The sequence below is a fragment of the Macrobrachium rosenbergii genome, chromosome 47 (genome assembly GCF_040412425.1).
Source record: "Macrobrachium rosenbergii isolate ZJJX-2024 chromosome 47, ASM4041242v1, whole genome shotgun sequence".
NCBI classification, from domain to species: domain Eukaryota; kingdom Metazoa; phylum Arthropoda; class Malacostraca; order Decapoda; family Palaemonidae; genus Macrobrachium; species Macrobrachium rosenbergii.
Window position 1 is genome coordinate 36923575 of NC_089787.1, and position 27049 is coordinate 36950623.

Below are 27049 nucleotides of genomic sequence, written 5' to 3' on the forward strand. Positions count from 1 at the left end.
TATATATATATATATATATATATATATATACATTTATACACATATATTTTATATAAATGTGTGTTTTGAATGCGTTATATGTTTCTTTTACTTTTTCTCACTTTCTCTTGGCGCTATGTCCTTTTAATATTCTCATGCTTATTGTCCTTAAGAATAATAATGATAAACAGATTCTTAAGGATTCTGTGGGAGATGATTCCCTATAAAGATATTCTTAAGCATTCCATATAAGGTTATTCTATATTATTATCAGTTAAGTATTCTTAAGGATTCTTTATAGCGAAGTTCTTCATAATGAAGCACTTCAGTATTCATTGTAAGATTATTGTTGCATCATGTGTTAAGACCTTGTGACTATGGTCTTACTTTGCTCTTAATATTTTAGCAGAGCTTAAACCCGATTTGCTTTAGGAAAAGGGAGTGACGAACAAAGTCAAATGAAAATTAAAAAAAAAAAAGATGGCAAGTAATGACAATATGACAAGAATTTGGAAACAGGGACAAGCGTTAAGGAAATAGGAACACGAAGTAATGAAATAGGGTGCAAGGATTAGTGAAATCAGGACTAAATCCGTGAACTGCTAAGAATTATAAATAAAATGAAATCGAGGATGCATGAAATGCTGATAAGAATTTATGGATGTGGGATAAGATTTATTAAATAAGGGAAGAGAGATTAATTGGTGCTGGTAAAAGGGAAGGTTTAAAGGTGTTCACGCTTGTGTTTTGAGTGTGGCGTTTGTGTGTGCTTGTATGGATATGGGCGTGGGTGTGGCGTGAGAAATTGTATTTTGTGTGCATACAAAAGGATTCGCCTACTTGCGATTATGCGTATTGCATACATGTGCGTTACCTGGTTTATAAGGCTTGCGCATGCGTATGAGCAGGTTTTTGCTACCGTGTTTGTAGACACTAATGAGCATAGCGAATTAGGCAGGTGTCTGCAATAATATGAAAATTATCGATGCAATTTTTTTGTATATCCCTGAGTTTGTAGAGTCAGTTGTTTAGATAAGAGCCAACTCCCTTTAATACCCGCTCGACATATTGTCATTTAACGAGGAATGGCCTTCAGTGTTTGTTGACGAATACGAGTTGCTTTCTTATTTTTTTCTTTCCTTTAGAAAAAATTAAAGTATTTTTATGTTTCCTCGTCATTCACTTAATTTGACGGTAATATATACAGGAGTGTACATGCATCGTTAAACAGACAATGTTGCATGAGTCTGGAAAAACAGAGAACGAAAGAGAATTCCATGGCTTGGCAATTGAAAGAATGTCACTGAACCGTTTAATCTGAGGATTACAATTTCGACGTGTAAATGTGAGAAGAGGGACCCCGACGTGTGTTACGAGGCTGCCTGAGTTGCTTAAGGTAGTTCACTCAACAAAAAAGAAAAGGTTTCTCTTATATTTGCTTGTTTTGACTCCGCTGGACTGTGGAAGAGCCTCCCTGAGGATGCTGTGTGTAATTTGAACCTCAAAAGTTCAAGGGAAGATGCAATGCATTATTACCCTAATTTGTGAATTTGTTTTTTCTTTTCTAATAATCTACCTCTTTCTTTATTTCCTGTTACCAACTGAACTTCACATTCTTTTGAAGCTTGAATTTCAAGTCAATGGCCCCTGTGGACTTGTTCCTTATGAATAGGGTTCATCTTCTGAATAATCTAATAATAAAATCTGAGTGGACCCACTCCCTGCAAACCTGTTTGTCCGCCCCGAGTGCGGTCGGGATAGGTAGGTGAACGGGAGGGTAGGAGAGACATCCTACTTCCTCCTTGCAAACCTGTTTGTCCTTCCCAGGTGAGGGCAGGGTATGTACTGGGTCGTGAGGATAGAGGAGACAGCCGCGCCGAGTTCCAGCGCACGTAGAGCTCGCCAACAAGCTCTTAATAATAATAACAGTAATGAGTTGAAATGCAGATGCAAAATAAATATGAAGAAATTAAATTAAATGAAAATGAATAGGATATATCTGCAAGTTCACCGTGATTTGTTCATCTATTCAAAGTCGACGTTGAAATTAAAGTCAGGCAGTCACACAAGGGCGATGATTAGGAGTCTGAGAGAAATTAGCCTATCCATAAATCATGGTGTGACGAAAAAGAAGGTCAGAGACACTTTGGTTCATGGACAGACAGACAGACAGACACAAAATCTGAAAGGCCGAGAGGGAAAGACGAATGAATATGCAGAGACGAGTTTGTAAGCGAGCTACAAAGTTAATGTACAGAAGGGAAAGGGGAAAGTTCTGATAAATTGGAACTGACGGAACGAACCAACCGTTGGAAATGGCAAGGGTAGAGAGAGAGAGAGAGAGAGGGGGAGAGGACAGGCGTGAGAGACGAGTGTCAAGAACTGTTGGTTTAAGAGATAGAATTATTATTATTATTATTATTATTATTATTATTATTATTATTATTATTATTATTATTATTATTGCTGCTTCAGCTGCATTTATTTTGTAGAAGACTTTTTCTATTTTCCTTATTGCGGACTTCTCTTCAGTGGAGGTGCGTGCTAACAGCTCGCCTATATTTGTCATTTCATGGGGGAAAAGTCAAAATCTGAATTCTGCTTCTTTATATATTCTTTATATATTCTATACAGAAGCAGAATCCAGATTTTGACTTTTCCCCATGAAATGACAAATATAAACGAGCTGTTAGCACGCACCTCCACTGAAGAGAAGTCCGCAAAAGGAAAATAGAAAAAGTCTTCTACAAAATAAATGCAGCTGAAGCAGCAAATAATATTCAATAGAACCTGTTTAAAAGAGGGTCTGCTGCTGCAAATTATATTATTATTATTATTATTATTATTATTATTATTATTATTATTATTATTATTTATTCTTCTGCAGATAAAACACACGCTCATATGGCACAAGCCTACAGGGGCCATTGACTTAAAATTCAGGCTTCTAAAGAATATGGAATACAGGAAGAAGAGATCAGTTATTAGAAAATAAAATAAAGAGAAATTAATAAAGAGATAAAAATATAGATAAATTAGCAAAATGCAAGATGAATTGTGAAGGTTAGTAATGCATTGCATCTTGGCTTGAAACTGATGAAGTTCTACTCACACGACATCCTCGTCTTCCACTTTCCTAGAGACATTCTTTGCTGCCTAGGATTTTAATAGTGTTCAATGAATGATAAAGAATTTTTCCTTCAGTTTTTTTTTAATCTGTTGACGATGGAGCAATTAAGCAATCGTAAAACAGTATCAAATAATGATCAGAAGCCTAATTTGAAGGTGCCAACTCATTTACCGGATGTTTTTGTACTTCCAGTTTATTCTTGGTTTCTACATACTCTCTTTTCTAGTCTCAAGTGTTCTTGAAACGCGAAGGAAAATATAACAGTGTAGACTGAGGTCCTTGGTGTAGACAGCGCGCGTAGGGGACGCCGAGAGAAAGGCTTAGAAGGGTTAGCATAGCTTTAGCTGTATGACAGTTGGTAAACACCAAGACACAGTAAACAAACAATTCCTCTCGCTTAGTGTTTAGATTAGCTCTTCAGCTGGGAGGCAAGATGGGAATTTTTTCGTCATTCTTGTACGTGTTAATGTTACGTTTGTCTTTCTTTGTTCGTTTGCGTTATTAACAAGGAGCATGTTTATCGAAGAGCAAAACGGACTTTTTTAAAAGTTAGTCTTATTTTTCATTGGCTTTTCATTTGTTTTAATGATAACGCTTTGTTATGTGTATCACTTATATACACTGGCGCAAACACATATGTATATATGTGTGTGTGTGTATGTATATAATATATATGTATATATATTCATATATATGTATATGTATGTGTAAGTGTAAATATGTCCGCCACAATTGCAGCTGAATGAATCCTTACTTATAAGATTAGAAGATACTAATGATAACGCTTTGTTATGTGTATCACGTATATACACTGGCGCAAACACATATGTATATATTATGTGTGTGTGTATGTATGTATTTATGTATGTATATAATATATATGCATATATATACATATATATGTATATGTGTGTGTAAGTGTAAATATGTCCGCCACAATTGCAGCTGAAGCAGTCACACATGTTCTAACAAAATGAAACACTGAACGTATCCGTGAACCATTCCATCATAAATTTAGTTTAATAACCAGAGCAAGAATACAAAATTACTCGAGCAAAGAGTAAATGCCACACCAAGACAGTCTCAAGAATAAAAAAAAAACTGCTGTGGAAAATATAACAGCGCAGTAATTTTCCAAAAAGCTGGGGGTCCTTTATAAATGATCTGCTTCGCCCAGCGAAACGTGATCATTTTCAGAAAAAATTATAATGGCACAGAATGCTTACTCTGAAATGGATTGAGTAATAAGTATAATATCAGGCTTGAAAGAACAAGAAAAATCATTATGAGTCCATGAAAATGACCGTAATGTAAAATCACGGGTACGTGAAGAATGGTTGCCATTCTTCTCTCTCTCTCTCTCTCTCTCTCTCTCTCTCTCTCTCTCTCTCTCTCTCTCTCTCTATAATTTTTCGGTTTAATGTTGATATATAACTTCTTTCAACTTCATTCGTTACGACAAACCTATACTTTCTCTCTCTCTCTCTCTCTCTCTCTCTCTCTCTCTCTCTCTCTCTCTCTCTCTCTCTCTCTCTCTCTATTTATCTTTAATTTTTCGGTTTGGTGTTCATATAATAGAAGCAAGCGACATATCTTTTTAAATGGAAACTGTTTTAAACTTCAATCGTTACGTCAAACCTACGCTCTCTCTCTCTCTCTCTCTCTCTCTCTCTCTCTCTCTCTTCTTTTTAATTTTATGTCGGTGATCGTGAGGACGTTTCTGTACTGAGATTCACTCTTCCATTGTCAGTCATACAACCTCCGTTCTTCATATAGTCTCCCATCAATCTTTGTATCTATATATTTATATAAAAGTTTTGAGAGACTAAAACTCAATAAAATCTTCATATTTCATGTCCTTGAACCTTCATATCGTAAAACAAATAAGGTCGGCTTCTAAAACAAGTCTTTATCTTCGGTCCTTTTTCAAGTCTCGTGTTTCCATTTTATGAACGACAACATTCGCTACAGAATCTCCATTTCCAGAACTTTCGTCGTCTCTCTCTCTCTCTCTCTCTCTCTCTCTCTCTCTCTCTCTCTCTCTCTCATTGATTAATCCGACAGAATTTCAAACACTTGACTTATGGTTATTGACAAATTGTTGCAGTCTTTTCATCCTTCAGCACACTTCCTTATATGTGATGTATTAGAACCTCTCCCTTGCTATGTACTGTAATCTTCCTCTTTTTCTCATGTTAATCCCGAGTCGGGGAGGTAGTTTTTAATGAGCCTTTCTAAATAGCTGGTAGATCTCCAACTCAAAGATCATAATCCTGATAAAAGGAACACCTGAGTTGTCAAGCCACCTTGGAATAACACGAACCTAGAGGTCTCTTTATTATATCTTTAATTTTTATAAACTACATAGCTGCCATATCTCTGAATTGATATGTGTGACCTCTCTCTCTCTCTCTCTCTCTCTCTCTCTCTCTCTCTCTCTCTCTCTCAGTGATTAATCCGACAGAATTTCCAACACGTGACTTATTCTCAGTTACTCTATTCCGTGAACACATCATCCCATGTTCATTTTGTTCCTCGTAAAATTGGTATTATAATGTGAAGGTGATATATCTTTATTCGTCATTTTCCCTTGTAACCATTTTTCTTTGTTAGTGGAAACAGGTTTCTCTCTCTCTCTCTCTCTCTCTCTCTCTCTCTCTCTCTCTCTCTCTCTCTCTCTCTCTCTGTTCTACTTGATAACCTTGTCTTGCTTGCAAATGGAAAACAATTATTTTTCTGTAACATTTTTCGTAAATTAAGTTCTTCTATTTTGCAACAACGTCATTTCATAAAGTTACGAGAGAGAGAGAGAGAGAGAGAGAGAGAGAGAGAGAGAGAGAGATCTTTCATTACTGTAACACGTTCCTCTTTAACCCCTGCCTCTCACTTTTTTATGTATCAAAGGAAATTCAGAACACCAGTGTGTTAACTTTATCCCTATTTTTGGAATGCTTATAATCGTTGCTTAGTGATCGATGTGTGTCACACAGCTATTCTCCTTTACCCTCAATCGTCTCATATAACAGTTTGATAAGAAACACTTGGTCCACATACCCTCTTTTTTAGTTTTCTGAAAAGAAAACTATTGTGCCGGTTTTGTCTGTCCGTCCTCACTTTTTTCTGTCCGCCCTCAGATCTTAAAAACTACTGAGGCTAGAGGGCTGCAAATTGATATGTTGATTATCCACCCTCCAATCATCAAATATAATAAATTGCAGCCCTCTAGCCTCAGTAGTTATTATTTTATTTAAGGTTAAAGTTAGCCATAATCTTGCTTCTGGCACCGATATAGGATAGGCCACCATCGGGCCGTGGTTAAAGTTTCATGGGCCGCGATTCATACAGCATTATACCGACGCCACCGAAAGATAGTTCTGTTTTCAGTGGCCTTGATTATAAGCTGTAGCGGCTGTACAGAAAACTCGATTGCGCCGAAGAAACTTCGGCCCAATTTTACTTGGTCTTTTTAAACCTAAATTGTTCTTACTCTTTCCCTGTCATTTGTTCTGTCATGTTTCACACTTTCTCAGTCGAAGATCCCACTACTATACCCTAGTATATTACAGTAATGCTATGCCCCTGTAATTCTTATTATCCCCGTAGGGGTTTAGTGCCGGTAGTGCACCTCAAGTGGTGCACTGTAGGCACTACTTAAGGGTCTTTGCAACGTCCCTTCGGCTCCTAGCTGAAATCCCTTACATTCCTTTTACTCTACCTCAGTTCATATTCTCTTTCTTCCTTCTGACTTTCCACCGTCTCTATCAATTGTTTCATATTGCAACTGCGAGGTTTTTCCTCCTGTTACATTTTTCAGATCTTCTAACTGTCAGTTTCCCTTTCAGCGCTGAATGACCTTATAGGTCCCAGCACTTGGCCTTTGTCCTGAATTCTATATTCTGTTCTATTCTGTTCTACACCCTCCCCTGTCACAACAACTGTTGTACAAGGAAACGGTTATGCCTCTCACCCATTCCTTCTTAGCCTCTCTCTTATCCAGACATAGTCCCCGTTGGTTCCCTTTACTGAGATGCTCGTTAACTATTCCCTCTGCATTTAGTATTTGTTTTGTAGTAGTACACTTCATTATCCTCCCTAGTCCTTCCTGACTTTCTCATACTTTCTTCAGATTTCTCATTCCCTTCGCTTGCAACTCATCGCTTTTATCTCTCTTCCCACCATCCTGAAACGACATGGAATTTTTCATCAATTTCCTCTATATGTTCTCCTCACTTGCTTATCAGCATCTCCAGCTGTTCCTCTTTTCACTATCACTTCCACAGCTTATCTTTCCGTTAACACATTTCTGATAGACTCTTCACTGTCATTTATCTCAGGAACTCCACATTAACCCACATGGCATTTCTTTCTCTGTCACATTTGCAATTAAATCACCTAGCACAATCACCCTTCTATGCTCCCCAAACCCAGCAGGGCAAGGTCCCCAGTTATCTCTCATCCTTTTCCAGTCCTGCCCTAGTTACTTTCACTGTGATAACTTCTTCTGACACACTCAAATTTATCCATGCAGTCCTCGATGTAACAAATTTTTACTCTTTCACTTGCATGAGCTTTTCCCCTTAAATAGGTGGCTCCAGAAGATGTCCTTCCGATTATCAGCAAATATTTTGTCATAAAGGTGATAACTTTATGCCCGTCTCCTCTTTGAGGAATAAGAGAATACATTATTTAGGAACTTGAAAACTAGGTTTCTCAGTGTTCAGGCATCACTAGACCACGAGGTTATATGATTTAGCCGGTCAGTGTCCGCATCGTCAAACCTAATCAGTCCTGTGACAAGGTCTTCTATTGACTGGTTCTAACAGTATTCTGACAGATGCTGCAGTAATGGTCATGGTGCCAGAAAAGCATTAATTTAATGAAAATGGAAACTAAAATTAAGTACTTCAAGTCGTTGTTCCTTAAGAATTTATTCATTCGCAGCATACATGTAATTGAAATTATCAAAATATATGACGGAAAGGGGAGAGCAAATTCTGTAGGAGAATCGAAGTCATAAAACAAAACAAATAACTGGATATGTGTCTAACAGTTAGTTCAGCAGGAAAATAAACCAAGATGTACAAATAAAAAAGTTGTACGACTACAGACTCACTTTTAAAAGGATCTAAAAAAAAAAAAGATAAAATGAAAAAGTGGAAAAATGGCAGCGAAAGAAGCAGACCTCTGCTCATGCGATGAACATAATTAGCCTGATAATTTGTGTCATTCATGTTTTCTCTCACAAACAGCATGAAGCTTCCGTTTTTTAATGGTACACATCAGTACCAGTTACAACGGAAAGCATTAAAAGATATCCTGATTCTAGAACCAGACTATGTTCCCCACTAAAATGTGATCAATTATTCTCTGCGAAAATATTGAACCTTCTCGGTAAAGTCCAGTTTGAAAACCGCTAATTAATTTTCAGGTAATTCTGGTAAGAAGCAAATGAACCAAACAGAAATAAAACTCTCCCAGAGGTAAAAATACGTTTCAAAAAATAAAACCTTCTGAGAGGTAAAGATGCGCATTTTAAAAAGCTATGAATCCGAAGAAGACACGTAATTCACCTTCTTGAGTTTCATTTTTTTCCCCACAAGAATTCGTTGCTGACGAAGAACATGTCCTTGACGTGAGTCTTGAGCAGAGTGTACCCCTTGCGGCTCAGGTATTCGGGCAGGGATCGAGAGTTCCCTGGGATGTGGGTGTAGGCGATGCACAGCACTTTGATTTTCACTGAGTCCCACGGCAAGGTTTTGAGGATCTGTGGGACGAAAGTACCGAGGAAAAAATGGTCATTTCACTTTTCATTCTATAATAGTTGGTGTGTTGTGAATGCATCTTTATATATTTTCATGCGTATGTACACACACATATAAATATATATATATATATATATATATATATATATATATATATATATATATATATATATGTGTGTGTGTGTGTGTGTGTGTGTGTGTGTGTGTTAAGACATAATCTAAGACATTCCCCCTAATGAAGGATTTTATATATACATATATATAATATATATATATATATATAAAATGTATTTATGCTAAGACATCTCTCCTAATAAAGGTCATATACATTATATACATACAGTATATATATATATATGTATGTATTTGTATATATATATATATATATATATATATATATATATATATATATAAATATATATATATATATATATATATATATATATATATATATAATATATATATATATATATATATATATATATATATTTATACATATATATATACATAAATACATATATATATATATATATTTATACATATATATATATACATAAATATATATACATAAATACATATATATATATATATATATATATATATATATATATATATATAATTATATGATGTTCAGTCGTAATGTTAAGACAGTTCCCCTAACATAGAATAGCTCAAGAAGAAAAAAAGGCAATGGGCGCTGTCACTTTCATATTTCAATCGATGATTCAGCTTCATCAGTTACTGTCAATTCTTTTCATTCTTCTATACATAAGAATATGAAGTCGAGGTATTTTCTAAAAATTGATCTTATCTTCAGTCCTGTATTAGTGAGTTTCCATGCTCATTCAGTTTGGAAAGTCAAACCCGTTATAAAAGATTAAGTCGATTTACAGATGCAGAAATCAAGAAAAGGAGGAATTTTAAAATGTGGTTCTTGGATTTTTTTTTTTGACTATCAATAAGATAACATTAGTGGAATATTTTCATTGCTAGAGGAATTAGTCGTTTTATATAACTATTGCTGTACTTTGCATCAAATAAAACTTGGCAGTAGTTGAAAAGACTTTTTAATTGACAATTTTGAAACTTCTAATTATTATGCCACAAGAATCCGGTTAAAATCGAATTCTTTGTACTGGAAACTTGAGCTCCCCAGTTTCTTGCTCCCCAACCCCGGGGCAGTACCCCCAAATAAACCTCGAGGACAGTATTTCTTGTCATATATCCCATTGAGAAAGGTACCTTCAGTTCAGTGCCCGTTGTGTCCAAAATGAGCAGATCTACTTCTGTATTTCCCATGGCCTTGAACAAAGAGTAAAGAGGAATTTCCCAGTGGAAGTTAGCGGGGTCAGTCCGGTCCAGGAGTCTGCTAAAAAAGAGAAACAGTTAAATAGTATTTAAACAAAGTAGGTATTAGGTAAGCAAACATTCGATTTCATTTCCTTGGAGTGAAGCAAGAATTTATTGATTTATTGAGTAATATATAGATATATATATATATATATATATATATATATATATATATATATATATATATATATATATATATACATATGTGTGTGTGTGTGTGTGTGTGTGTGTGATTACAATCACTTTAACGCGTGATTCGGTTATCACACAACAACACAGGTGAAAAAATAAGAGACTGGGTATCTCTCATTTTTTTACCTGTGGTGATGTATTTTATATATATATATATATATATATATATATATATATATATATATATATATATATATATATGTGTATATATATATGTGTGTGTATATATATATATAACTGATTTTTGGGTGCCAATTTTGAAACTTTTAATTATTATGCCACAAGAATCTGGTTAAAATCGAATTCTTTGTACTTTGGGAGTGTCTAGCATTCGAAGGGAATTCTTTATGATTAATAGTTAACACGTACCCCTGACACGGCTTTGAACCTTCAGACCCAAGCCTTTCAGGGTTGCTACATGGGTGACAGTTACTTAATACCCTTAGCCATCAGTAGAGGTAAGAGTTGATTTCGCTTTTGTTGTACAGTACATATTCCCGTCGAATTATAATTGAAATCAACTCATTTCCGCCATGATATCTGACCGTAAGTGCGTAACACATGGCTACATATGTATGATAATTTGTTCCTGTGTACGCACATGAAATTGTTTACTTTCAGATATTAAATCACAAATACCCCATTAATGTTTCATTTATTAAGTCACAAACAGCCCATTAATATTGAATTCAACTGAATTGAATTATGTGAATGCATGAACAAAGAAAGATAGAGACGGACATTGGTTAGGATAGATAACTGTAGTTGTAAAGAGAATATTGGTGACACGCAAACACCGGTACTTGTAATGTGTCATTTATTTCTCTCCGTCTCTGATTCCTTGAATTCTTTGTCTTCTTCGGAATTGAAAGAATCCCTTGATTTCTGAAGAGTTTGATTTTATTGCCCCACAGTTTCACTTTTTTTATTTTATTTTTTTTTTTCATGAGCTGTACTGGTCTCCTTGCTCGTACTGGTAGTATGTGTCTTGAAAAGTAATATATGGTTTCGTGATAATCTTTATTCAGAAAGTGTCTTGAAAAGTAATACATGGTTTCGTGATAATCTTTATTCAGAAAATAGTTTTTTTTTTTTGGTTATTAGCAAACTGCTCTTATCACACAGGAAAATAATTTAATTGTCCAACGTATATTTGTCAGTATCTTTAGGCTTTTAAATAAAATTTCAAAGAAAAATCTAAAGAATAGTCACCAAATTGAAGGAATATCTATTGAAAAACGGTTGCGCCACGGAAAAAGAAGATATTCAAGAAGTTTATGAACTGTCACAAATAAGTAAGGCCCGCAGGAAGAACTAAATGAGGCCTGGTTAGAAGGTCTTTGTAGGTAAAGGAGGGTGATGATGATGATGATGAGGATGACGAAAAACCAAAATTCAAGTTTTAAATACTTTGAGGTCAGTCTTTTCTGGTTGCATCTTCCCACCTATTTTTGGTCAACTTCATTCTGTCTGTGGTCGAGAGTTTGGCGTGGATGGCGAAAGAATTCCTGCCCTTCTCCTGCAGTTCCACGAAGGTGTCGTAGTCATCTTCCACCAGGAGGCCGTACCATTTCATGTGGCGTTCGAAAAGGAGACTCACGCTGCCGTTCTCGCCGTCGCCGGCGTGGGCGTCTATGAAGAAGCCGAATTCCTGGAAGACGTTTTGTTGTTAGCCGTAATTTTCGTGGTTTGAAAGAAATTGGTGAGCGTCTAAACCAGAGCTAAATTATGCGGCGTAGAAGAATGAATGAGTCATAGCTTGTGTTGGGAACAAGTTAGTGTAAAGTTTAATAATTGGTAAAATATCTTATTTATCGGAAATTAGAAATAATATTGATTCATAATTACTGCATTCTGGGAGAAATTAGAAGGCAGAAAGATTCGAATTGTCTTTAATTGTATAATATCGATAATATCTAAATGAATTTTAGCGTGATTGCCATTTTCTGATAATTTCGATATTTTTGGAGGATATCTGAATTAACTCACTGAGTTTCAAATTTGCAGGAAATCCGAACTTTGGAAGCAAATTAAAAGACAGCGGAATGAACTGTAAGTTCCGTATCTTGGAAGAAAACTGGAATGTAGTTGAATCAATAACGTTATAGTTTTCCTAGTGCTGGACAACCCAGAACACAATCAAACAAACCATCAGTTCTGAAAACTGGAGCAATTTGAGGTTAACCATTTTGTCTACAGGCAAAGTTAAAGGTAAATTCTTGCCTTTTTCCTAAGGATTTTTGCGAGCTCAGAGCTCTGGCCATGGTCAGAAAAATCATTCTTTCCCGGGTGATCTAAGGCAAAGCCATTCGAACCTGGGGCTTTAAGGAGAAGGCTCAAACTCGTTACAGCTTCCTGGTCGCCTTGCCACGCCCCGTCGAATTTTTCCATGAAGCTTGATTCATCTCCTCTTACTTCAGATGCTGTGAGAGTAGAAGGGTATTTGCTTTAATAAAAAAAGTAGACTGGAATCTTTATTTTCCAAAATGTCATTAATTTTCAGAGAACTAGATTCAAGATACGCAGTGCATTTTAGTCAATTTCCAAGGATTAGTTTGTAGCGTGGCAGACAAGAAATCATTGGTTGTCGTACTATATACTATTGAGAGACACTGACCGCAACAATCATATTTATGCTATTATTTTTTAATTTGCCTTCAACTGAATGTTGTTTATCCTAATGGAAACATATAATAAACACCTAGCATTAGATATTCATATAGATTCCTAACTTAAAATGCAAGAGGATCAGTAATTAAAACCAGTGAGTCCGGCATGATTTTGAGGTAAAGACCCCATATACACATGAAAAAGCTATAGCATACGAGTGTCCTGTGCATACCAAATTTCTAGGAATTGCATGTTGACAACAGGGGACGTAAACTTGAATCATTTGTATACCATTCATTTAATCCTTTGGATAGAGCAATATTTTGAAAACTGAACCCATATTCATTATTATTTCTTTATGTTTTTTTTTCACCTGTTGTTGTTGAATTATGCGTAGAATGGCCATATGCTACCAAAGATATAAGATTTTGTACGAGTAGCAATATTTATCACTGAATTAATCTTCCCATGAATAAAGTTGCGACAAATTGGTAATGGAAACAGCTTTATCACATGAAACACTAATGTGTTTTATTTGTGTAAGAACTGAATTAACTTTCAAGAACCTCCCAATCGAAATATAAGATCATGTAATACTGATCATGGAAATTACCACATCATCGAAACGTACTTATGTGCATGAGTAAGAAGAACATAAAGACGCATAACGACAGCAGAATGAACTTCCCCTTTGTCATGTCTGTTCTCAGGCTTTGCCATGTTCTCACCACCACTGAGGACAAGTTCGGCATCCTGTGGAAAAAAAATAATATTTGAAAAATTAATGCTCTATAGCCACTGTTCAGAAGGGCATGGTGGTGTCTCAGTCATATCCCAGAATACTAATTGGGATATGAAGCCAAACCTCTACAAACAACCTTCTCAAAGAAGTAAATATACATGGTAATATATATATATATATATATATATATATATATATATATATATATATATATATATATATGTGTGTGTGTGTGTGTTTTGTGTATATATATATATATATATATATATATATATATATATATATATATATATATATATATATATATATATATATATATACTGCCATATTTTTAATTTTTACTGTTAGTGTTGAACCGTTGATAAAATCCCTTGTGCAATAAAACTTCTACAACGTTAACTATGTACTTCATACGCCCACGTATCTGAAGTGCATCAAATTTCCTTACAAGCGCAGCACCTTTCATCTGTCTTCTCGGGGTTCCAGGATATTAAGGCCCATCCATTCCAGTGCCTTTACCACCCCATCTATCCAACCCTTTCTAGAACTTTCTCTCCTTCTCCCAAGCACTTATAGATTATGCACTGTTCTCCAACCTATCGCCATCATTTCTTTCCACATGACCACAAATGCTAAATATTTTTTCTCTTCTGTGTATCTCCATACTTCTCACCCTTTAGTTCACTTTAACAACTTCAGCCTTTTTTCTTTCATTTGCATTCATCTTCCACACTTCAATTCCATAAAGGAGAATTAGCTCAAAATTCCCTTCTTGCATCCCCACTTTTGCTTCAACAGACAATTCAGATCTCTTCCCACTTCTTTTGCACACTTCCAGATATCTTTCTTACTTCGCTTATTCTGTGTCTAACCTCTTTTGTTATCCATCTATCATGCATTACATTTATTCACAAATACTATACAAACCAACTGCTTCGTTTGTTCCGCCATCCATATTAATATCCATTGGACCACCTTCCCAGTTTCCTTTTACCATCATGAAGTTACTCTTACTTACATTTACCCCTCAAGCATTATTCATCTCTTTTACCTCTTTGCACTTTCTTTCCACTATGCCAGTAAGCACTACCTTTACAAGCATCAACTCCACATCCAATTTATAACTCATTTTCTTTTCCTTCAGCTGTACACCTGCAACAAAAATATTTGACAGCTACGAGGACAACACACACACTTGTCTCAGGTCCAGTTTTTCTCCAAACCAATCACCCTCCCGCCTACAGCACTTTACTCACGCATATCATCTGTCAAAAAAAGTTTTTATCAGTCCCAGTGTCTTATCTTCAGTGCTATGCAATTGCAACACCCTCTACTTTGTGTCTCTGTTGCTTCTAGCATTAGATTTTTCTAGGTCCTTGCATCCCCATACAGCTTTTCCTCTTTACCTTCATTCCTCCTGTTATGTTTCACTTTCTCAATCAAAATGTAACATAAAACTTCCATGGTATTTTAAGTAACGTTTTGCCCATGTAATTTTTAGCGGCCTCTGTTTTCTTCATCTATGCAATGAAACAATTATTCTTATTATATCTATTTTTGGGAACTTTTCCTTACAAACCCTGGTCAGCCAGTTCATCACCATCTCACATCAAACACGCACACACACACACACATACAAGCAATGAACACGCTGAAGCAGAAAGAAAATAGCTACAAAGATCACACGGGGCAAGGCCTGATACCCAGGTCACGGGCCTGGAATAGGAGAGGAAGCCGTCGACCAACTTGGGCATATATATATATATATATATATATATATATATATATATATATATATATATATATATATATATATATATATATATATATATATATATATAAACCGGCCATGCACGTGTTTTCCTTCATTATTTGGTTACCTGAAGACAGAAGCAGGTTGGTTTCAAGAACTTGAAATAATCTCCTCTTTTTGAAGCTTCTGTATCTTTGAGGGTCCTCGGAAAAAATAACTTTTTACATATGAATTTGTGATTTCTGGAATATATATACATAAATGTAATATATTATATATATATATATATATATATATATATATATATATATATATATATATATATATATATATATATATATATTATATATATATATATATATATATATATATATATATATATATATATATATATATATATATGCAGCGTCGCTCCAAACTGTCGTAAACACACCTGATGCACTTGGTGCCTAAATATCAACTGGGTGATACGTGTGCAATGGCTGCTAAAGTGTATTGTTGTACACCTGCCTTTAGCCTGCACAGTGGGGACTCTTGCTATAAATAGAATGGCCCGTATAAAATAATATATTCAACACTTCCGGAAACTCTTTTGTAAATATTATTCCTTTTCGTTCTCAAAATCATTGAATGTTCAAAAATATTTTACGACCGAATTTTAAACAGAAATGTAAATTCATGAACTACACTGTTCAATGGGAAGTTCTAAGCACAGATTCCTCCACATTCAGGCAAAGCAGGTATTCCGTCTTAACAGGTGTATCTAGACCTTGGGATCATCTGTGATTACACAGAGAGGTTTCTTCAGCTGATTACGACTGAATGCAGGGATTGGAGTCACGAATTGTTTGGAGAATATTGTAAGGTCCAATATTTAATCATGCAATTTTTTTTACTAGTTTAAAAGATTTAAGTGAAAATTATATCAGTGTAACGTCACTGTTCTGGAAAAAATTAATGTTTGGAACACAATTTTTGACCATCCATTCAGTTGTTACCCATAAGATTTATTACAGTAGATACAGGGCTTTCATATATTGGTCCTCTAGTACCTGTTAAGCCTACGGTAAATAAAAGTGTTGAGTGGATAATAAAGAGTGATCATGCATTTAAATTATTAAAGGGTACTCATCTCTTTGTATGGTATAGTGTGTAGACTGGAGTCCAATGAATTAGAAACTCCTTGTTAGAGGAGATCCTATAGAAGTTGCTTCCGAGAGAGGGGGGAATATAATTAACAGATTGGTTGAGTCTTAGCAACCATTGTAGAACCTTAGCAGGTGAATTTTAAAGTAATTGTTAATTGATGTGATTAAACTGACACGGAAGTCAGGGCAAGATGTGGCTTTGGGTCCCGGTAAAAGACCCACATTTGTAAGTAAGAGATATCTTTTCTCCCTCTCTTCCAAAAGGCTAACTCGTGTAGCAAGCCAGAGTGATATATATGCATATACTGTATATATACTGTATATATATATATACATATATATACTGTATATGTATATATGTATGTATGTATATATATATATATATATATATATATATATATATATATATATATATATATATATATATATATGTGTGTGTGTGTGTGTGTGTGTGTGTGTTATATATATGTATGTGTTTATATATAGACACTTACAAATGTGTGTGTTTTTTGTATATTTCAACAATATACCATTTCCTTTTTTCTTTTTTACAGTTGGTAATTTAAGGTGTCCTCTTACCTGTGCCAAACTTACAAACACATGGAAAAATATTCAAGAAAGGTAAAAAAAAAAAAAAAAAAAAAGCGTTCGTCGGCTACAAGAGGAACCTTTTCAGCTAAGATTTTGTAATACCTTTTCCAAAATCAGAAATATCTGACGAATCATTGTTGTTCACGTTTCTTAGGTTATCTTGGTACCTTAAAAAGAAAACTATTTCGGAAATCCTGATTTTGTTTAAAATGCAATACCGGTATGTCTCCCGGCGACTAAAAATGTTTCCATCTTTCATAATCAGTGCATTATTTTACATTTTGTTTGTGGAAAATTAAACTGATTTACAAAATACGCAAATCTTGAATTCCTCCATTCAAACTGAAAACCCAATTCATGTATATAAATCGTTTCCATAATTTTATTGCCATCTTTCTCGTACGATCATTGACAAGTATGCGGAGAAATGGAAGAAAGAATTTGCCCTGATTTCTTACTGAGGAAATTTTTGAGAAATCTCGAATATCTCTTCCTTGCTTTGATGCCTTGTCATAAAAGGACCGGCTGTGGAATGTTTATTGCAGGATTTCGAATGTCACATTGGTTTCAAGCCTCGGATTTTAGTTTGGTAAATTAATAGATTAGGAGGATTCTCTCTCCTTTAGGAAACATTTCCTGTACCAAGGGAACTGTAGCTAATTATATTGCGCTTCTCTGATTGGGACGCGATGAGCTTGTATCTCAGAAATGGTAAGGCTGCGAAAGTTGTTCCGTATTATGCTTCACCCTTCATTGAATGGTTAGGGAGTGGATATGACTGTCATTTGTCTTGCGTTTTCTACAGCTTTCTTATAGATAAGAACTTGTTGTTTAGATAATAATAATAATAATAATAATAATAATAATAATAATAATAATAATAATAATAATAATAATAATAACTCCAGTAGGAAGCAAAATTTCTATGTTGTTGGAGAAAGAAGCAGACTTTCATCAAAGTCAGTAAATTTCTTTGTGTTAGTCACCACCCATCAAGATCACTTGGGCTTCGTGGCACCAGTACCTTGTACTAGGCCCCAGAATCAAGGCCGTATCTCCCTGATCTCGTCGTTCATAAACTTGAACCTAATTTCACCAGAACCCTTCCTTGTGAGTCTAGGATGGGATCTGAAATAACTGGGATAATGAGAAGTTGCCTGCAGTTTGCTGTGGCATATTTCCTATATTTACCCCATTCCTCCCATTTTTTGCCATTTTTCATCTTATTTCCCTATCACATCCTCATTCGTTATTCTCTACCATTCTTTTAGTTCCTCATTGGGCTGGATGCTATCGTACTCGGCTAGCACTCTGCTGGGCCAACGTTCGATTCTCAGACCGCCCAATGAAGAATTAGAGGAATTTATTTCTTGTGATAGAAATTCATTTCTCAGCATAATGTGGTTCGGATTCCACAATAAGCTGTAGGTCCCGTTGCTAGGTAACCAGTTGGTTCTTAGCCACGTAAAATAAGTGTAATCCTTCGGGCCAGCCCTAGGAGAGCTGTTAATCAGCTCAGTGGTCTGGTTAAACTAAGGTATACTTAATTCTTTCTTCCAACCTCTTTGTTACCAAACAAGTAGGTATGTAAGGTTAGAACTTCAACTTCCCAACATACGTGACAAACAACTTTCAGGCGAGGGGATTGGCGTCATGAACCACCAGGGCTCAGGGAAATTCTCTGTACGAATGGCTAGACATAAATCACTAGGTCATCCTATTTTAGAGTTGAGGGATATGAAGTTGCATTGCTTTCCAGGAACAGCGAACTAAAGAAATACAAGGATCAAGTCAATAACTCCTTGATCTCAGAGTCCCTAAACCTGCACTTAATCTCACCAGACTCTTCGGTGCATAGTTAAGATGTGCTCTGAAACAAATTGCTATTGAGAAGTTGTCTGCAATATACTGTGGCTATTCTTTTTCAGGTGATTCCCTCTTCCATCGTTATTCAGAATTCTGTGTCAGTCGTCCAGCTTATTTATTACCAGCTACGTGGATCTGGAAGGTTACAGAGGAATTAAATTAATTTAAATATGTACATTTTCACTAAAAAATCCAGCTTGACCTAGGCAGTGAAACATATATCTGGTTGTTAAGTTAAGTTTATATTAGTTTTACCAGACCAATGAGCTAATTAACGGCTCTCCTAGGGCTGGCCCGAAGGATTAGACTTATTTTACGTGGCTAAGAACCAATTGGTTACCTAGCAACGGGACGTACAGCTTATTGTGGAATCCGGACCACATTATAGCGAGAAATGAATTTCTATCACCAGAAATAAATTCCTCTAATTCTTCATTAGCCGGCCGGAGACTCGAACTCGGGCCTAGCGAGTGCTAGGCGACAACTCTACCGACTCTCCCAACGGAGAACTTTATATCTGGTTGTTAATCGACTGTTGTGAGCCACAGCTGATGTGGAGTAAAAGAAGGAGAGAGCGAGACTTTTGAGTACGGAAGGCAGAAAAAAAAGAAACAAACATGAATAATCAGCGCTATATCAAAATGTATACTTTCATATAAATCCAAATGGTAGGACCTCGACGAGGTAATCGTCGACTAAATGAGATGAAACTTTATCTCCCTCTTTGGTTCAAGACTTTTAATGATGAGCGTACCCTCAAAGTGTGAGGAAATCGAGGACTTAGAGGCCTTAGTGATCATTGAAAGGACAAATGTTTGGTGACAATGGCCAGTAAGTTCTTTGTATATTTTTCGGCATAAAAAAAAGCAGTAACTGCTAGAACACTATGATGCGGTGGTGAGGATGGGTTTATTCCATCGTTTATAAAATATATCAGAATTCGAGACAGATGGATGTTTGAATTCTTCTTAGCATGGTATGATAGGGCAACCTTCCTCTAATCTCATCTAGCACGTCGCTCCTTGCTCGTCTTTTGTTAATTTTTCCACGCAGTTTGTTCCTAATATTCTCTCTGATATAATTTTTCCCTATCTATGGTATATTGAGTCACTAAATATCGGTCGCTCTAGACTCTAGAGGTCCTCTTTGTACTTTGTACTACAGTAATTGGTCAGGGATTTGGCCTTATTGCATCCTATTTTAGTTGACAAAGTCATAAGACTGTTGATCTCTCAACCCACTGAATCCTGTGGTCGATGCTGATAGAGATGTGACTTTTTCGCTTTGTTTCTGTGCTGATTTTTATCCCCTTCACATCTTTCCTTCCATGTAGCACGTTCCTTTGATGTCAAGTTTATGATTATATATATATATATATATATATATATATATGTGTGTGTGTGTGTGTGTGTGTATGTGTGTGTGTGTGTGTGTGTGTGTAGAGAGAGAGGGAGAGAGAGAGACCTCTTGTAGGTAGGGAGGAAATGACTCAGGCCTGTTTCCTGAATTTCCTAAAAAAAAAAAAATCCGACGGCATTTCAATAAACTCCACTGTTTGTTAGCCGGCAATTTGTTTCGCTGTTTTATGACTTTACCATTGTTTTCACAGCCTTCAGCACGCTTTCATATAACCTTGTCTTTCAGCTCTTCGAGAGTCCTCCAAATCAAATGGATCAAAATCAGAAAAAAGGGACACCGAAGTCATCAAGTTACCTTGGGATAACAGAAAACTATATGTTCGAAGGCTGAACAAAGCAGCTTTTTTGTCATTACAGGGACCATCTTCTTCCTAATGAAATGCATTCGAAGAGTCTTGAGAATTTCGAATTTTCGAGATGAAAAGGTTAGTGCTTTTTTCTATTTGTTATACAAATAACCGTCTTACGCCAACAGTTTTCCACCATTTGATTGAGAATTTATTGGCGCATGCTCAGTTATTCCGCTCATTGATCTCTTTGTCTTTTGGTTTTACGTTGTTTTTCAACCTCATTCTTTTAATTAATATATAAGAATGGCAGATCCTTATCAATCACGTTTCACGATATTTCCTTTCTTATTAGTGTAAACTCTCTCTCTCTCTCTCTCTCTCTCTCTCTCTCTCTCTCTCTCTCTCTCCCTCCCCATTTTCACAGTACAAGTGAAGAAACTCTCTCATTACTCGATCTCGTCTCCCTTAACCATAACCCTCTTACGGCACCTTCCGCCATGACTTCGTGAATTCTTCCTCCGAACTGTATATATATTATGGCAATGGGAATTTGGCTCTGTTTATAAACCTTTATTTTATACTTTAAAATATTGTGGAGAATCGTTACTTTTAGTGGTTCTTGAGCGAGCGCATATCGTACTTATCTCTTCATTACTGTCAGATAACATTGAAGATATCCATAAATATATATGTTTATATGTTTATATATATATATATATATATAAATATATATATATATATGCATATGTATGTATAACCCAGGTCTGGTGGAAGCAAGAGCGTACTATATATACCTATATATATATCCTGATGAGTCAGAAATTTATTTCTGTTCCACACGTGATTGTGTGTTGATGATTTCTATATATGTATTATATATATATATATATATATATATATATATATATATATATATATATATATATATATATATATATATATAGTATAATGTATAAATTTGAAGGTAAAGACTACTATTATAGTATCTCCGTTTATTTTAACAGCATCATCATTCAGTATCTAACAGAGAAAATATAAAAGATAGAAACACAACACGTCATAGTTCATGTATTGCGAGTTATCCGTGATGAACAAGTGCAGAATAATTGTTCTGAACTAAAGCCCTGTATATGATTTGTGTGTTATCCAGCGCGAGATTACCACGCGCACACACACACACACACACACTCACAGAGAGAGAGAGAGCTGACAAACAAATCAACTGACCGAAATTGTGATTGATGTGCATCGATTGTCAATTGAGAGATGCGACAGTAATGGTTATTTTTGCCGAAAAAGCATTTTTTTTAAATCACTACTTTAAGGAATGACACCCCCTGAGTTCATTTTTTTTTCGGCATATATGTAAATGCTAAAATAAAAATATGTGATACAAAATGTGTGGAAAAAATTATTTATTAGAATCAGAAACATGGTAATATAGAACTTTTTAAGGAATCGAAAAACTTCATTTAAGTAGTTTGTGTTAGCGCTTTCAAAAGGTATAAATAAATTTCATAACATTACAAATGCATTTCCAGAATACACTGAAAAACAATATAAATTATAATAACATAGATGAACTAAAGAAAAACAAGGCAATTGGAAATACAAGATTCCAGCAATGTGATTATCGTAGGTACACAAAAATTGGTCTTTGCGTTTTATTTAAATATATATGAGGACAGTGAACTACTAGTAGTTTTCCAAACAGCCGTTGGGTTGAAAATATAAACAGCATCAATAACATTTTATTCAAAGAATATGAGGACAGTGAACGTAGTTTCCCAAATAGCCTTTAGGTCACAGAAATACAAGGCATCATTATCATTTGTTTAAAGAATATGAAGAGAGTGAAGGGAGTTTCCCAAATAGCCGTTGGATCATAAAAATACTTGGCCTCTTTTAAATTTTTTGTAAAGAATATGAAGAGAGTGAAGGGAAATTCCCAAATAGCCGTTGGGTCACAAAAATACATATCATCTTTTACATTTTCTGTAAAGAATATGAGGACAGTGAACGTAGTTTCCCAAATAGCCATTAGGTTACAAAAATACACGGCACCATTATCATTTTCTTCAAAGAATATGAGGACATTGATCTTAGTTCTCAATAAGCATTTGGGTCACAAAAATTCACGGCATCATTAACGTTTTCTTCAAAGAATATGAGGACTGTGAACGTAGCTTCCCAAGTAGCCGTTGGGTTGCAAAAATACACAGCATTTTAAACATTTTCTTTAAAGAATATGACAGTGGAACGTAGTTCCCAAATAGCCGTTGGGTTATAAAATATATGGCAACATTAACTTAACATTTTCTTCAAAGATTATGAGGACAGTGAATGAAGCTTCCCCAATAGCCGTTGGGTTGCAAAAATACACGGCATCTTGTATATTTTCTGTAAATGATATGGGAACAGTGAGCGTGGTTTTCCCAAATAATCATTGACTGGGTTACAAAAATGCACGACTTCATTAACATTTTCTTTAAAGGAAATGAGGGTGAACATAATAGGCTTAGTTGCCCAAAACGCAGCTTCATTTCCCTTTCCTTTCATTGGCAGTAGTATAGAGCTGCTGTTTCATGTTATATACATCAGTAAGAATAACAGCAAACGAAGCAATAAAAGATTCTGATTTAAAATCCAGACTCTGGCCGTCATTTAAATATGATTAATATTATGTCTTAGAGCATCGTAAATCTTTTCTCAAAATTATCCCTAAAAAAAATGTTCATTAGTTTTCACAAGAGCCTGCTAATTGACAGACAGACAGACAGACAGAAAGAGAAAAAAATGCATAAACTTTTTAGCAGAGGCAAGAATGCCCCACTGCAGAAAACCACAAATCCTTATTGCAAGACCTGCAGTTCACCTCTTTTGATCCGCATTTTGTTCCTGCAAGAATTCGTTGCTGGCGAAGAACATGTCCTTGACGTGTGTCTTGAGCAGAGTGTACCCCTTGAGGCTCAAGTATTCGGGCAGAGATCGAGGGTTCCCTGGGATGTGGGTGTAGGCGATGCACAGCACTTTGAATTTCACAGAGTCCCAAGGCAGGGTTTGAAGGATCTGTCGGACAGAAAGTGATCGTTTTACCTTTCGCTCGTGTATCGTATATATTTTATATTGATGCATCTTCATAGTTTTGTTCACTTTTATGCAAGTGCAAGCACATTAAATAATATATATATATATATATATATATATATATATATATATATATATATATATATATATATATATATATATATATATATATATATATTGTATATATGTATATATGTATGTGCGTGTGTTTATTGTCATTATAATAACCACAATGCCCTCTTAACTTCTCGAATTTGGCACACTTTTTTTTTTAGATACGCTTCTCACTTCAAAGGCTGAGATCCGAATGCAAGAATATGAAGAACTTCTGACATCCTTAGCAGGATTCGAAACGGCATTCGGAGCATCAGAGCGAGGTTATGTTACCAGCCTGACCATGGTGACGTGACCTCGTTCTGATAATCTGGATGCGGATTCGAATCCTGCTACGGACGTTAAAATTTCTTTAGTATTCTTCTATTTGGATCTCAGCCTTTGTAATGACAAGCGTATTCTAAAAAGTGTTAAGATATCGAGAAGTTAAGAGGGCATTGTGATTATTACAATTCCATGTGTATCTGGTGAAAAGTGACCAGTCATTATATATATATAAATATATATATATTCATATATATATATATATATAAAATCATATAATGGAATATTGATTGGTATGTGTTGCCAAAAATCATATAATGGATTATTGATTGGTGCATGTGTTGTCAGTATGATATTGATATATATATATATATATATATATATATATATATATATATATATATATATATATATATGTATGTGTGTGTGTGTGATGAGACAGAACAAGTGTATCACCTTACCTGCAGCTCAGTGCCTTTGGTATCCAGAATGAGGAGGTCAACTTCGTCACTTCCCATGACCTTGTACAAAGCGTAAAGAGGAACTTCCCAGTAGAATTCTGAAGGGTCGACCCAGTCCGTGTTGTTGAAGCTTCAAGTAAATTAAGTAAAATGGAATTATGAAAAAAGCATTTTATATATAAAATATATATACACATATATATTATAATTATATATATATTATAAGTAATATGAATAAATATATATGTATATATATACATATATATATTATATAAACATATATATATTATAAACATACATATAAATATGATATTATAAATATGATATATATATATATATATATATATATATATATATATATATATATATATATATATACAATATATATACATATATATGTATATATAAAGTTTCTAAGCCAAAGGCCCCCGGTCGAATCCTAGCTGGGGCGCAAACACTCAGTAATTACAAGTTCGTTTGGGTGTAGGTTATTCCCAAGGTATAGTGAATTAGGTATTTGTTTATGACTTATATTTGTGAACATAAAAGTCAAGCGTGTAGAAGTGTCAAAAACCCATAGTTAGCCAAGTGTTACATGTCGTAACTGTTTTTCAATATTTCTTTAACGTCCTGACTATATTTCAACAAACATTCTTTAGTATCCTGACTATTTTTTTTATCTACAGTAGTTCCTGAATTTAAAATTACTGAAATTCCTTACAACAGATGTTTACGGACTTTTAATATGTGACAGGAACAGTTTGCTTATGTTAAAACATTTTCCGAAGAAAGGCAAGTAGCAAAACGAGCAAGGTTAAAATATAACATCTATCATAACTCCTATTAAAGTGGAGATATGTTGATATCGGCAAAAATATACCAAAAGGAAGCTTAGCTTTAGAGTGATGCCGCCTCTTCTTCGACCCTAAATAATCCCGACATAGTTTATAAACTTTGGAACATTTAATTGAAATATGGGTCATCATTTTATGGATGCGTGTGCTCCCACCATCTCAGATCCTGGAATTACCGGCTCGCTTACGTATTCTAAGAGGCCTTTGATCTCCTAAGAGCTGAATTTTAGTGTCTTGCCCGTCTCAGTTCTTTTTATGGTAGATTTTATATTCTGACCCTTGCTTGTATCGCTACTTTGTGAAAAATGTAAAACGATATAACTGTTCGTTTTTGTCACCCGTGAAAAGTCCTTTAATGTCCATTTTAAGGAGTTTCGGTATTTTGAAATTCAGCAACAAGATTTTAAAAAACAGTCATGATATTGAAGAATGTTTGTTGAAATGTAGTGAGGACACTAAAGAAATATTGGAAAACAGTTATAAGTAAAGTCAAAGTAAGAAAATTATGAATAATTGTAACAAATAAATCCGGATGGCAAGAAGAACCGAATGAGGCTCGATACAAGGACCTCCCAAAATAAAAAAATTATAATGAAATCTACCCTTCCCTTTCTCATAAGCCTAACGACAACTCGTGCCATGCATTCATTATTATTATTATTATTATTATTATTATTATTATTATTATTATTATTATTATTATTATTCATAAAAATCTCATAATCGCATGGGTCACTAAAATGGTGAAGGAATCCACAGTGGTGTAGATGTAAATATATATTTAGAAATATATATACAAAAGAGAGCTTTCGAGAACCTGCTCGATTCCTCTTCTCAATCTAACTGAAAACGCTAATGCAATCTTGGAAGTAAAATTTTGAAAAACAAACAACAATTTAAAAAGTGCAAGTATATATGTATATATGTGTGTTTACATCTACACCATTGTGGATTTATTCACTATTATTATTATTATTATTATTATTATTATTATTATTATTATTATTATTATTATTATTATTATTCAGAAGATGAACCCTATTGATATGGAACAAGCCCAACAAAGGGGCCATTGACTTGCAATTCAAACTTCCAAAGAATATTATGGTGTTCATTAGGAGGAAGGAATAAGAGGTTCTCTACAGGAATCCTTTCCTCACCTTTCTTTGCTCATGCGCACTCTCTCTGTGGTCGAGACTTTGGCGTGGAAGCCATAAGACCTCCGGTTCTTCGCCATCAGTTTCCCGAAGGTGTCGTAGTCGTCCTCGACGAGGAGGCCGTACCACTTCAAATTGCGCTCAAAGTAGAGGCTCACGCTGCCCTTCTCGCCGTCACCGGCGTGGGCTTCTATGAAGAAGCCGAACTCCTGGAAGACGTTTATATATTTCCTTTAACTTTGGCAATTTGAAGAATTCTTGTAATGGGTAAATCAGAACTA

At 35.0% G+C, this 27049-nt stretch overlaps 2 protein-coding genes and 1 long non-coding RNA gene across 6 annotated transcripts in view; 1 reads left to right on the forward strand and 2 right to left on the reverse strand.

Annotated features, from left to right (window-relative positions):
• The window catches only part of LOC136830763 (uncharacterized), an 870103-nt gene that overhangs the window by 728321 nt on the left and 114733 nt on the right, over positions 1 to 27049 (forward strand). For both annotated transcript variants that reach the window (XR_010850738.1, XR_010850739.1), the window contains one exon: positions 20768 to 20966. This is a non-coding gene — a long non-coding RNA (uncharacterized lncRNA). The remainder of the gene's footprint in view (positions 1 to 20767; positions 20967 to 27049) is intronic.
• On the reverse strand, positions 8030 to 13773 carry LOC136830975 (protein Star-like). Of its 2 annotated transcripts, none has more exons than XM_067090929.1 (5): positions 13655 to 13773; positions 12637 to 12836; positions 11859 to 12064; positions 10114 to 10237; positions 8030 to 8873 (listed from the first exon to the last, which is right to left on the reverse strand). In XM_067090929.1, the coding sequence occupies exons 1-5, from the start codon at positions 13719 to 13721 to the stop codon at positions 8691 to 8693; spliced, it is 780 nt and encodes a 259-aa protein (XP_066947030.1). In that variant the 5' UTR covers positions 13722 to 13773; the 3' UTR covers positions 8030 to 8690. The 2 variants fall into 2 exon arrangements, with proteins under 2 accessions (XP_066947030.1, XP_066947029.1); XM_067090928.1 differs by having other exon boundaries at positions 10114 to 10240.
• The window catches only part of LOC136830760 (protein Star-like), a 9885-nt gene continuing 4647 nt past the window's right edge, over positions 21812 to 27049 (reverse strand). For both annotated transcript variants that reach the window (XM_067090631.1, XM_067090630.1), the window contains exons 4-6: positions 26772 to 26977; positions 24758 to 24887; positions 21812 to 23900 (exon numbers count right to left, since the gene is read on the reverse strand). In XM_067090631.1, the coding sequence (XP_066946732.1) occupies positions 23703 to 23900; positions 24758 to 24887; positions 26772 to 26977 (534 nt within the window). In that variant the 3' untranslated portion in view covers positions 21812 to 23702. The remainder of the gene's footprint in view (positions 23901 to 24757; positions 24888 to 26771; positions 26978 to 27049) is intronic.

Coding starts and splice junctions, on each gene's coding strand:
- LOC136830975 (XM_067090928.1), bottom strand. CDS start 13,721: ATGACAAAGGGGAAGTTCATTCTGCTGTCGTTATGCGTCTTTATGTTC. Junction 12,837..13,654: donor CTTCTTACTCATGCACATAA/GTACGTTTCGAT, acceptor CTACTCTCACAG/CATCTGAAGTAAGAGGAGAT. Junction 8,874..10,113: donor CAACGGGCACTGAACTGAAG/GTACCTTTCTCA, acceptor TTCGTCCCACAG/ATCCTCAAAACCTTGCCGTG.